Source organism: Trichosurus vulpecula, chromosome 1 (genome assembly GCF_011100635.1).
Source record: "Trichosurus vulpecula isolate mTriVul1 chromosome 1, mTriVul1.pri, whole genome shotgun sequence".
Taxonomy (NCBI): domain Eukaryota; kingdom Metazoa; phylum Chordata; class Mammalia; order Diprotodontia; family Phalangeridae; genus Trichosurus; species Trichosurus vulpecula.
Window position 1 is genome coordinate 49,921,481 of NC_050573.1, and position 13,072 is coordinate 49,934,552.

A 13,072-nucleotide genomic window follows, 5' to 3' on the forward strand; every position below is an offset into this window, starting at 1 on the left:
AAAAGTTGGATATCAGTTCCTTGAACAAGCATATTTTTAAAGACACACCATTGTTTCTGGGGGAAAGCCTACGCTGCTATACATATTTCAAGTTCAAGCATTTTCCCCTTGGGATTTTATGGGTCCTTGGTGCATGGACTGACTCCACAAGCAAACACAACATGGAGAAAGCTGGCTGCGGTTGTTATGTTTTTTGAAGCGACCAATTGAGAGAGCTATACAACTAGGCTATTCCACAACAATAATAATAGTAATGATATTACTTTTAGAACTCAGAAAAAGTAATTAAGAAGCTTACTGCCAAACACATTTTTATTGAGAAGAGTGGAGAAGCACAGAAGACAGGTACAGCTAGTTTTGATAGAATTGTGAATTGGTAAATCAACCTGAAAAGCAATTTGGACTTGTGTGAAAAAGATGAAGAAAAAGTACATAACCTCTGACCCACAGATCCCACTAAGAGACATCTATCTCCCCCCAAGAGGTCAAATAAAGGTCTTGTAAGTACCAAAATATTTATCGTCAACTTTTTTCTGTGGTAGCAAAGAATGGGAAAAGACAAATGCTTACTGTGGTGCAAGAACGTAATGGAATATTAGTGTGCTCTAAGGAGACTCATCTAAACAGATAACCGACTAAAGCAAGCAAAACCAGAAAAACAATATATAGAACAACTATGCAAACAGAAAGAACAAAAAGCCAAAATGGAACCCTGTAATTTCAATGACTAAGTATGGCTCGAAAGAAAAAACAGAAAACACAACTCTCTCCTTTGCTTGTAGAAGAGGGAGCTATGGGTATGGAAGAGCATATAAACTATCAGACCTACAGTCTTGGTTAGTTTTGCTAGTCTGCTTTTTAAAAAAAGATTTCTTGTCATGAGGGATGGCTTGCTGGGCAGGGAAGAAATGATGGTGATACAAAACCTAAAGATGGCAATAATTTTTAAATTGGGAAAAATCAATTTTTGGAGTACCTTAAAAGAAATAGCCAGGTGATGGATGGGTGAGATACTTGTAACATACATGGAGAATTAATTTTTATCTATGTATTAACAGTGCAAATTTGCTAAATGATAAAATGCATGGCAGGGACAGGAAATAGAGAAGAGGAAAGGTAGATATTGGTGGGCTGGGGCAGTCACGGAATGATTAATGGAGGTGGCTGGCTGTGCCTTGAAGAATGGGCAAAGATTTTTAAAAAGAAGATAGTAATTCTCTCAACCCACAGAATAACAAGATTTGGAATGTCCTGAGTCCTGGGAACAGGTCATCTCTCACTTATTTAGGTTAACTCAGGGTTGGGGGGGTGATAAACAAGTGCAGACTGCCACAGCCTTTGAAAGTAAACCAAAGATGACAAAATGCTTGGGGACAGTGGCCAGGCCTGCCCTTGCTGATATTAATAACTTCACAGTCATAACTGTACACCAATTTAGCCCGTTCTAATCTGCCGGACCACATAACTAATGGCCACAGGAGACATAAACAACATACTTGAAAACAGCAAAGAATCTGACAAGTAAGATTACTAACACAGTTGCCCCTCTTTGTCCCAATTGTCTTACCAGCCATATTACAGGGATCTTATCTCCCACATCTGAGGAAGAAACACATGCTTCTATGAGCCAACGAGTCAGTAAAAACAATATTCTTATGAGGTCCTAAAGAGGATCTCATTTCCTCCATTTGAAACAATGGTAAATGTTTGCAAGAAATTTAAGCACCGTGACATTATTCTTATAAAAACTGTCTGCAAAGGATCACGAACAACATAATCAGTCATAGCCACATTAAGTCTCCACCAAAATACAGCTCCCCCTAGAACACTGACAAGGACACAGACAGGGACTCCTTACAAAAACAGTGACAGCTCACGGTATAAGTCAACAATCAAGACCCTAAGTGACTGTACACCTCCCTAGGCCTGGAGTTCAATCAGAAATAATGAGCTGGCTGGCTTTCTGTGAAAACAAAACTGATTCTTCAATTCATCGAACATTTCTTAAATGGCTACTCTGGAGAGAGCACTGTGCTCTGACAAGTGCCGACTGACTCCACTTTAAGGTGCAGAAAGCAAACGAATAGCAAGAATAATGTTTTTAGAGTGGCAATGTGGAGGTAGGAGGCTAGCCTTGGAGGAAGAAAGACCTGGGTTTGAATCCTGCCTCTGGGGTATGTAGATAGATATCTACATCTACATCTATAGCTATTCGACCTTTCAGGCTCCAGGCACCTTCCTAAGCCACCAAGTTACCAAGGAGTTGTTCATCTGCATCAGTGGAGGGAGTTTTAGTGCCAGGAAAGTCCTACATCAATGAAATCACAGGTCCAAACCAAACAACACTACTACCAACTTATATTTAGAGAGGTAGCAGCTCAGGAAACAGAGCTTAAGTGAACTTACTGAGGTGACAGAGTAAGAAAGGGGCAGAGCTGGGACAACACCTGGTTCAACACTTCTGGCCCCAGAGAGGGCCTGGAGGAAATGGCATAACACCAAGACCGAGACTTTGCTAAAAATTAGTCCTTTCCCAACATCTGGAAAAATGAATAACTGGAGGGTACTGCTAATGATCAAATGGAACACAACATTTCTTACCATAGATGACGTCTTGCCTTTTCAGTACTTCCTTTTTTTGTTTCTTTGCATATGGTAGTTCTACAGAAAGACTCCAGGACTCAGCCTCAAATTCCTGGGCATCAGCTTCTATCTCACTTCTTAGCGAGGCAGAGTAGGAATCTAATTAAAAAGCACAAAAGTATTCTGACTTGTTAGATGCCACGTCCTACTCTAGTTCACCCTCCTTTATGCCTTTTAACATACTAGCAATAGCATTTGCTGCAAAGAAATTATTTGACATCTTCAAAATAGTAAAAGGACTTTTATACCTTCTACGAAAATAGATTCAGCAGTTGATGATGCAAGTGAAAGAGAATCATCTGTCGCCGGCTTAAATTTTGAAAATCCAGAATCACCTTCATCCATCTCTCCTGTACCTGGTCTAAACAGGAAAAAAAAAATACAATTCTCATCTGGCCAGTTAGATTAGTAGCTAATCAGAGAGATTTGGCTACTTTATGTATAACCTACACATACACTTTCTCTTTGTTATAGGGATAAATTAGGAACACTCAAATTCGTCCATCAATTTGAATCACCAAGACTTATTTCATTACAACAAATAGGAAAAAAACTAAGTCTTGAGGGTAGGTTGTTGGTGATCCTTTGGAGCTCACTCTAATCTGCCAGACCAATCTAGCAGTAGCCCCACACCTTTAGGTCTCCTTGAAGTAAAGAGTGGAATAACAGACCTCTTACCCTGTGGACACAAATTTAAACAACCCCAGCAAACGTCTAAATCTGAATCAAAGGACCATGATAAAAAGATAAGCATTCGCATAATGAATAGGAAAAAGAAATACAGCAAGAAAACACAGAATCCTAACAGCTTTTAGAAGTACAATGAACAAGCCAGGGAGTTAAAAGCCAAATGTTACTTAGGGTTTCATTAACCAAAGAAAAGGCAGCCAGCAGTTTTCTAAGTCCAGGATCATCTTTTTACAGAACATTTTAAATTTAGTGACATGAAACATGCTTAATTAATCACACTGAAATAGAGATATGGAAATCAAGATGCTCTATGAAGAAAGCCAACTTACCCAAATCTATTCAGAGTTCCAGCCGTGTTCATTGCCGCCTGAAGACTTGCCCTGGTCGAGATAGTCATTCCGACATTCCTAGGCAGAACTGGGGTGCCATTAGATCCCAAGAGGGTGCTACGAGGCTGCTCTTTCAAAGAGGCTGCTACGGATGCAAACACAGAATTGGTACTCAGAAAACGAGCAGGACATTGAAGATTTCCAGTTTTTAAGCCCCTTTCAGAATGTGGCCGAAGGGTTGACAAGATCTTGGATGTTAAGAGTTCATTATCCAAAAAGACATTCTCATTCCATTTCCTGGAAAAAGAGCCATAAAAAGATAGCTCCGGATGACCCGGGATGGAGCTGTTTCGGCTGCCGCTTTTGGAGTTTGCATTGCCCATGTTGACACCTGGATCCCTCCAACCGAGCACCCGTGAAGATCAGAGAAGCTCTGGCTTTATAGTACCGTGTGATCCTTCTAGAAATGTAAAGCCACTTAACTTACTGTATTGGCTAAATCAGCAGGTTGGAAGGGCAGGAAATTGGTCCCTACTGTGCCCATTTAGTGTGGAAACTACAAAGTATTTTCTCCGTTTATAAAACACCAGAGCCCATCACTGTTCACAGGTGATAAAAAGCAAGTATCATTTTACATCCAATGTGAATAAACAGATAGAAAAGAAATCACTTTTCCCTCTGATGTAAATTACATTACATCAGCACAACAGTGACTTGACATTCATACCTAAGGCTTAATTAAATGGAGTTAGGATGATTTTTGTTAACCTGAAGGGATGGCAAAGTATAGTACTTGGCTATATCGTGGTCAAATACCATGAACAGAACTTGAATATCAGATTTTTTTGATACTAAGGCTATATACTCATTCAATATGCAATACATATTAAGAGTTCCTTCCATTTGCTCATTAATTTATAGATTCAAGTGATATATTTATCCCTGTATTTTCTACTAGAAAATAATGCATTTCTCGGAATGGAAAAACATCATTATACTAAATTTTCCTCTCAGTCAAAAGACCAATTCCAAGCCAAGCCTGACTGAGAAAGGCTGAGGACCAATTTGATTCTTACCACAAAAAAAGGCATTTCAGAACTGCACTCCATACGAGGAGACAAACATTATAAGGACTAAAATAAATCTGTCCAGTGGCTGGCTTTAGGGGGCTGTCTGCCTTGAGCTGGAAAATCCACCTACAGGTCAGCAGAAGGGAAAGTAGCAAATGCATTATTTCTCAGCAGTCTATCTACAAACTGGTACTTTTAGCATGAAACAAGCCCAGAAAGTGAAGAGTCAGACAGTCTATACTTAAGACTCTCCATTTCAGAACTGGAATTAGAATTCAGACTCCAGGGCAGGCTTAATATGGACTGACATTTAAAAGTGACCATAGCTGTACCTTCTTTACACAGAGATAAAGATACAGGGCATTTCAATCATAAAATTTCTGATAGGGAAGTGATAAAGAATGAATGAGTTTGTAAATGTTATTGGCATGTAAAGTCTAGGATTCAGGTGAAGTGATGTTATACCTAACCCAGGAATTCTTTATCATGGCTTAAAACAATAACAGAGTGAGGGTCAAAACAGTAACTCATATCATCAGTCTACATACAGGAGGTCTCCTCTGAGTCTACCAGCCCCATGAGTTAAGTACTATTGGTATTATCTATTTGACAAGTGAGGTTAGGCCCCTCGCTCATGGTCCCACAACAAAAAAGTGAGCGACAGAGGTGGGATGTGACTCAAGGTAGGCACCTCAACTGAGTCCAAGCTTTTTCCTCTTACAGAGGCATCAATCTCATTAAATTTGGATTCAATATTGGAAATAAGGCAGCTAGAGATAGGACCAATCATGCAACTTTAGAAAGTTGAGGAGGTTTGAAGGATCACAAATTTAAAGCTAGAAGGGACTCTTCAGAAATCTAATCCAATGCCTTTCATTTTACAGATAGCAGCCCAGAGGGGTTAAATGATGTCACACAGCCAATCACTCAGCACTTATTAAATTCCCTCCATGTGCCAAGGACTGTGTCAGGCAGGTACTGAGGACATGAAAGCACAAAAGCAACAATATCTGGCCTTGAGGAGTTCATATTTGATCAGAGATCATAAGCACAGTAAAGATTCAAACTCCTCTCTCTACCTGCTAAAAAACCTTCAGTTGTTTCCTTATCAACTCTTACTATAAAATACAAACTCCTCAGTCTGGAATTCATTGAGCCTACCATCACCTGACTCTCCTTCACCCATGGCCAACAGCGCCTCATGGCTCTTCACCCTTGGCATTCCAGCTCCCACTGCCATGCGCCTGCCCAGCCTGTCCTGCCGCCCCTTCATGACGCCTTCTCTTACTTCCCCAGGTCTTCCTGCTCACTTCCTCCCCACATTTTCTTGCGTTTACTTATTTGTATTCATGTCTTAGTCTTGCAGTATAGTATAAACTCCCCGAGGGCAAAAACAAAAAAAATTTATTCATTTTTACCTCTGTATCTTTGTCCATCAGAGGTGTTGAATAAATGGCTTTTGAACTTGTTCTATGCCCAGAAAAAGCAACCAATAAATATCTGTTGACTGGATTTTCATTTAACCAAATACTCTAGTTAGTAAAAAATTACCATACATGGATTATTATATCTCTAATGAGTGAGAATACACTTCATTAAACCTAAAATTGAACATAATTAAATCTGCCTATTGTAATTAAGATGGCATTTCGAGATCTTCTTGGGCCTCAAGATTATTAATTCAATGGGCAGCTAGGTGGCCTGATGGTTAGAGCACCAGCCCTAGAGTCAGGAAGACCTGAGTTCAAATCCAGCCTCAGACACTAGCTGTGTGACCCTGGGCAAGTCACTTAACCCCAAGATTGTTTCCCCCCCAAAAAATTTTTTTTAAAGATTATTAGTACAAATATCAATTATTAGGAGAGGATAGTTATATGAAAAGTACTGTGGTATAGTGGAAAAAAAACACAAGGCCTGGTACTTGGGAGACCTGACTTAGAATTTTGCCTCTAACATTTCCCTACTACATGATCATAGGCAAACAACTTAAACCTTTCTGAGCTTCCATATCCTCATCTATAATAATACCTGTACGAGGTTGTAAGGTCCTTGAGAGCAAGTCCTTGTGCCTTGCTTTATATCCCAATGTGCCCAATGCCTGGCACATAGTAGGTGCTTAACAAAAATGTGCTGCCTCACACGGTTACAGTTGGGAAAGTGCTACATAAACTTTAAGAGATATAAACATAAGCTATTACTTTTGTAAATAAAATGCACATAACAGATAATTTATGATACCTGAAAAGATGCTTGTAAAAATGCACAAAAAATTTTCTTTTAGGAAGGCTTCAACATATTCGGCTAGAAATGCACCACATCTCTTTCAAACATTTATTTCCTAGAGAAGCTGGTCAGTCAAAGTCCTTCAATGTGACCTGAATAAATGTTTTCATCTGGGCTATTCTACTGCCAAAACAACTTCGACTTTTAAAATGAAAGCTATCAGTAATAGGCAAATATTTTCAGTGACGTAGAAATAATTATCCTATAGAGAGAGAACAGGGCATGCTCTGCAGCAGAATGCCAACCTGGGCTCTAAGCTGGACCACCAAAAGTCACCTTGGAGTGTTTTTAGCCAACTAAAGCTGAAGATAACAGCACCAAGCAGTTGCTTAGAGAAGCTGCCATTCCACACCTAAAAGATGACAAAATTCAATTTGTAAAGGCTAGGTCACTGTGCCTTTGACTCTAAGAGAAATAATAAGAACAAATATTCGGAATAAGATGATGTTTCCCTGAAACAAAAATCCAAAGAGCCAGAAGTCAGCAATTTCTTAGGGCTTTGCTCTACTAGCCACAAGGTGAAGTACATCATGACTGCCCAGCAGTATCTTCCCTAACACAAAGGCCATCTTTGGAGTTTAATTAGCACTGTCTACACACCGCTGAGATTTCCTATTGATTGCTGTCAGCCTATCACAGTCGAGACTGCGTACCACAGAGCTGTTTCATGGGAGACTTAGGGAAGGGACAGATACTAAAATAAGAAGCGAAGAACAGTGAAAATGGAAGAAGTTGTTTGCCTTAAGAGAAAAGTGATGAGACGGTTCTGGGTAATAGCAGCAGCCGTGTCTCACTCACCACAAGTGCCCTGGTGTTACCTCAGTTTCCTTGCTTATTAAAAAGCTCTCAAGTGAGCATATTAGACAATTATAGCACAAGTGCTATGTCATAACCTCAGCTCAGGACCTTACCTAGCCCCAAACAAATGCAATGGTACTCTAACAAGGAGCCTGATTTTATCCAGTTGAAGACAATCTATAACGAATTCTTTATATAAAGAATCTTGTCTTACGTGTTAAATCTTAAGAGGCCCATGTGCAAAAAGACAAGACATTAATAAGCTTTACTGGTGTCACTAACCCGTACTTAAAGGTAGTATTAGAGAAAGCAGAAATATGAAAACAACTATCTTGATAAATTTTAAATAGTTTGCCATACATAGCCTAAATAAATCCTTCACATGTTAGCTTTGCAAAATACTAATTCTGAAGAAAGCATTTTACATACTAAATGTGCAGATTCTTACTGCTTCTCAACAGTAGAGGTGTTCATTTGTGGCAAAAATTCCTCCACTGCACCTGTCTCATTAAAAAAGCTCCCAAAAGTCTATCAGAGCACAGCCTCTGAAAGCAGGAGCATCCTGGACGTGGAAGCAAGAAGCCACTTCAGAAAGAACAGGCCCGCTTTCGTTTTGTACAAATTTTTAATCCCTCCTAATCATTCTTCATTTCAAGGAAGATTTTTCTTTCAGACCTAGAATATCTGTCATCTCTGGAGCCTTCTAGCAAAACCCAGCTAAGTTTTAAATAGACAATCAGGAAAATGATGTAAAAAGAAGTTTACAATTCGCAGTTCTAGTCTCTTCCAAGGTCTGAGAATAGATGCAATCAATGAGAAGCCAAAACATCGATATCTCTTCACTACCTCATTTTGATGTTACACAGCAAGGCTTAAAAGAGAGAAAAAAATATCCAAATGAAAAAGTAAAGACAAAACCCCCAGCCATTCTTTATCCTTGCTACTTGAGAAGAAAATGGTGCCTTGCTTATAAACCAGAAATACTGCCCTTCTCAAACACAACTGAAATTTTTAAAGTCAAATCTAACATACACCTTTTAAAATGGAGAAATTGTATTTAAGAACAAACCTTGATAAAGACTCTGGGCTGAACTTTGTGTCAAATTTTGTGAAGATCCTGGAGGTTTGTGCTGGAAATCTTTCTGGTAGGGGAAAAAAAGAACACAAGTAACAATAAAAATTACTTTGGGCACAAATTTTGCATTGCATTCTATTAAATAAGGGTACTGTCACTCCTTCATTTTCTACAAACATTTTTGAAGCTTAAAATGTAAAAGTTCAAAGCTCTCAATGCCTTCTTTCCAACTTCAATAAAATTAAAGTTTCAAGCTAGTTTGTTTTCAAATTTCCAAAGTTCCTTCTTCATTTTCCAACCAGTATTTGAGTTCTGGATAACTTATTTTCTAGCAACTAGTCAAGATACCATTGATAATATTTTCAGCAATAATGGGGAATCAGCAAAGGCTCCTGACTCTTGCCCAGACACCTAAGGTCACTACTTAAGGCAAACCCAAGGTTTGTTACTTCCTATGGAGCTGCTTCAGTAAGTAAAAGAGAGTCGAAATTAATTTCCAAGTACTTCATTTTAAAGAACATTTACTATTTTTAGGATCATGAATCAGTGGTTTATCTTGACTATCCAGATAGTCATCTCAAATGAAGTCATAAGTACTCTGAGAAGGGTATATAACTAATCTTTGTTGGATGGAAGGAAGCCATTGCTTGGAAATAAAGACCTGAAAAAATTAAATCCAAAGGAAAGTTAGAATTTTGACCGATTAAATAAACTTTGAAGGACAAGAGAAATGCTTGCGGAATAGAGGTTTTCATTAATTGAATTTTATAGTTAACTTGGGTTTATCCAGAAAATTATTTTAAGTTCAACCTTCCTGGCTGAAAATCTTTTACTACTAAATGTCTGAGAGCAGAGGCTGTCTTAAGATGCCCTGTATCCCCTACAGTGTCTTGTGCATAGCAGGAAATCACATTTTTAAAAATTAAATTTAGAAAATTTAGAAGATGTTACAAAACCTTACTCTCAGTAAATTAGAATATATGTACTTGTAAAATTGCACACCAAAGTAACACCAAGTGTTGCTTTGTACAAGTGAATGCTGCTTAATTAACAGCTACCTCTCATCATTCTGGTGATTATGGAGAATTTACTGTCCAAGTCTAAAGTAGTAATTATCCATGCCTGATGTCAGGACCTAATCCTTTTAAGAGTGAACATCCTTAAAACAGGTACACAAAATATAGGCCTACTTCATGGCATAAAACACTATTAGTGGAAAGAGTGATAAAATACTTTTATTCCACATAAGACTTTTATTTTAGAACAGGAACTGAAATATCTTTGCAAATTTTTACTCATTCATTCTAATATCATCCTTGAGAGATGCTGGTGAAAAAGGAATCATTAATGAATTAATGTTAACTGAGAGGAAGGGTGCTACTGGAGTGCCCCAGGGATCCTGTCTTCTTCACCTTGGATCAAGACATAGATGGCATGCTCCTCAGATCTGAGGTCTAACTAACACACTGGATGACAAAACCAAGATCCCCAAACATCTATCTGGACAGGGTAGGATGAGGAGCCAAATCAATCTGAGAGAATCATCAAGTTCCACACTGCAGTGGAAAGAATCAGCTGTATGAGCTTAAGACAGTAGATAATCAGCTGATTTTTCACATGAAAAAGATATGGTGATCTTGCTGCAAGCTCCTGGTGTCATCAGTGCAATACAATGACAATCTTAGGATTCATTAACATTCGAGGCTGTTCTGGTCAGACCACATCTAGAGTCCTGCTATCTGTTCTCAGTCAATCTTAGGGGAGCAGCTGACAAGCTAGACTGAATGAAAAGGAGAGAAAGCAGAATGATAAGGGGATAGGAGACTGTGTCCTCTAATTGGAAGGATCAGTTGAAGGAAGTAGGGCTATTTCACCTGAAGAAAAGAAACTTAAAGGAGAGATGTGACAGCTCTGATGTCCTGTAGGAAGAGGGACTGAACTTGTCTGGCTTCAGAGATCAGGACCACAACTAGGACACGTGGGGAAGAGTTGGAGAGAAAATGGATTTTGACTGGATTTAAGCATACATTCCCAAATCATCAGATGTGTCTCAAAGTAGAGTGAGTGGACTGTTCTCTATCAACAAGGGTCTTCAAACAGAGCTGGAACGGCCATTTCTCAGCCATTTTGTGGAGAGAGGTCTGAGCAAGTATGGATGACCTCTCTTACAACTGAGATGCTGAAAATTATGTTTTAAATTTTAAAGATAAGAAAAATGTTGGAAGCAGGCAAGAAGCCCTATTCTTAATTCACATGTATTATTCTGGTAGTTTAAGTTACAGCCAATGTTTAAATTGAGAATCTCTGTCAATTACTTTCTTGGGGGAAGAGCTGGGTTTAAAACCTACCTTGAGTTTATTGCTATTACTGCAGTCGGCCAGTAAATTCTTACAATTCTTATGAACATTCACTGCACAGTCTGAAATTTTTAAAAAAGTCTAAATTATTCCATAATATCGGTCCATAAAGGAAAATGATGGTATTTTTTAAATTAAAAGAGAAAGGAAAAGTCTAATTTTAAGTCAAATTCCACAATCTTATTGACTAAAGATAAAGATTTATAAAGCAATGTTACCAGTTGAGCCTCCCAAAGAACAACATTCTTGGGACAAAGCCAGCTAGTCATATAACATGACCCCAAAGTACGAATCAGGTACAAAATCATTCTTCACATACAAGGGTTGCTAGATGATAAAAATAATGACCCTTGTGCAAGATCACAAATCTGTTTTCCAAAAAGGTCACCGGTATTATATTACTTATTTAAGATTGCTTCATTACCAAAAAAAAAAAAAAAATTAAGATGAAAAGGTGAATTCACACAAACAGGAAAGTTTTATAACAAATTCTTCCTCTCTAGTCAAGAAATAAAGCTAACAAAGTTTTCCCCAACATAGACAAAACCATATGATTGGGCATAAATATCAACTCTATTAAAACCTGAGTAACCATGAATACTTGGGGGGAGTAAAAGATTCTGTTCCAAACTCCAAAATCACTTTTTATTTCTTCTCATTTTATTCCTTCCATCACAATCAAAACTCTCAATCTCCAGAAGTGAGCTGAACTAAATGTTAAGAGGAAAACATTTCAAGTGAATCATTCACATTCAAGGGCCCTCAATCAAAAGAACTTCTTATGGGTAAAATTCTGAACTGCATAACCAAGGAGAAACGATGTAGAGAAGCACTTAGAGAAAGGAGCATCCCGTAACCCAGGGAAGCTCGATGAACCTGCTCCTGCTTCCTCTACTTCTGTTTCCACGGATAGATTCTCTACCTCCAAGTAGTCTCCCAACAGTTCCTAGGGCAGCAAAAAGCTCTTGGTTATCATTTTAAAGTATGGATCAGTAGAAAGTAGAGAAGTATCTGTAGTTTGTGTTCTGAGTGGTAGGCCCCTGGACCAAAATGTCCGTTTATAACATCAGGGTCTATATCTATATAAGAAGTATAGAATAAAAAAAAGAACCCAGATAATGTTTTGGACTATTTGCATCAACTACAGGATCAATATAATTGAAAATAAAGAATTGGGCATTATGGCAGCTAGAAAAGAAAAGTGATTTTACTGAAAAAGACTTAATTCAAATTCAACTGTAATCAGTCTTGTGCAGCCTTCCTACCTGAAGTGAAAAGGTTATTGGGAAAGAATAATCTCTATAGAGATATCTCTATATAGATATAGCCATTCCATACCTACAAAAATCTTCTGGAAAATACCTAACAGAAACTAATTTCTCTTACAACAATAAAAGCACATTGTTAAAAACCAAGTTAGAAGAGGAAAACACACATGCACAACGCCAGAGGAAAACCTGTTTGTCCTCAATGTATTAGGGAAATTATTCAAGGACACTGCATTTGTGTAAAAGGAAACCTGAAACAGTATTAAGGTCAGTGAGATCAACAAAGACCTACTACCAGAAGGCCATGTCTGAAATCCTGCCCAAGGACAGAGTTCACCGACACTAATTTTTCCAAAACACCACAGTACAATAGGAAATAAAATAACTCTGGTTCTTTTAAAGACCATTAGCCCTGACTGCTCCCTCCTGGGAAGGAGGGATGTATTCCAAACAAATCTGAACTCTATTAATGGGGATCATTAGCCAGGGCAACCTGGTTCTTTTAGTCCTCATTCCACAGGTAGGCCTAGAATGTAAATAATAAAGTACGCCTGTTAGT

General features: G+C 38.3%; 1 protein-coding gene across 5 annotated transcripts in view; it reads right to left on the reverse strand.

Annotated features, from left to right (window-relative positions):
- The window catches only part of ARHGEF18 (Rho/Rac guanine nucleotide exchange factor 18), a 111,164-nt gene that overhangs the window by 30,126 nt on the left and 67,966 nt on the right, over window positions 1–13,072 (reverse strand). For 4 of the 5 annotated variants that reach the window (XM_036756198.1, XM_036756228.1, XM_036756205.1 and 1 more), the window contains 5 exons: window positions 11,237–11,307; window positions 8,883–8,955; window positions 3,663–3,807; window positions 2,892–3,004; window positions 2,602–2,742 (listed from right to left, as the gene is read on the reverse strand). In XM_036756198.1, coding sequence (XP_036612093.1) covers window positions 2,602–2,742; window positions 2,892–3,004; window positions 3,663–3,807; window positions 8,883–8,955; window positions 11,237–11,307 — 543 coding nt within the window. The remainder of the gene's footprint in view (window positions 1–2,601; window positions 2,743–2,891; window positions 3,005–3,662; window positions 3,808–8,882; window positions 8,956–11,236; window positions 11,308–13,072) is intronic. The other variant, XM_036756213.1, reaches the window with a different exon arrangement.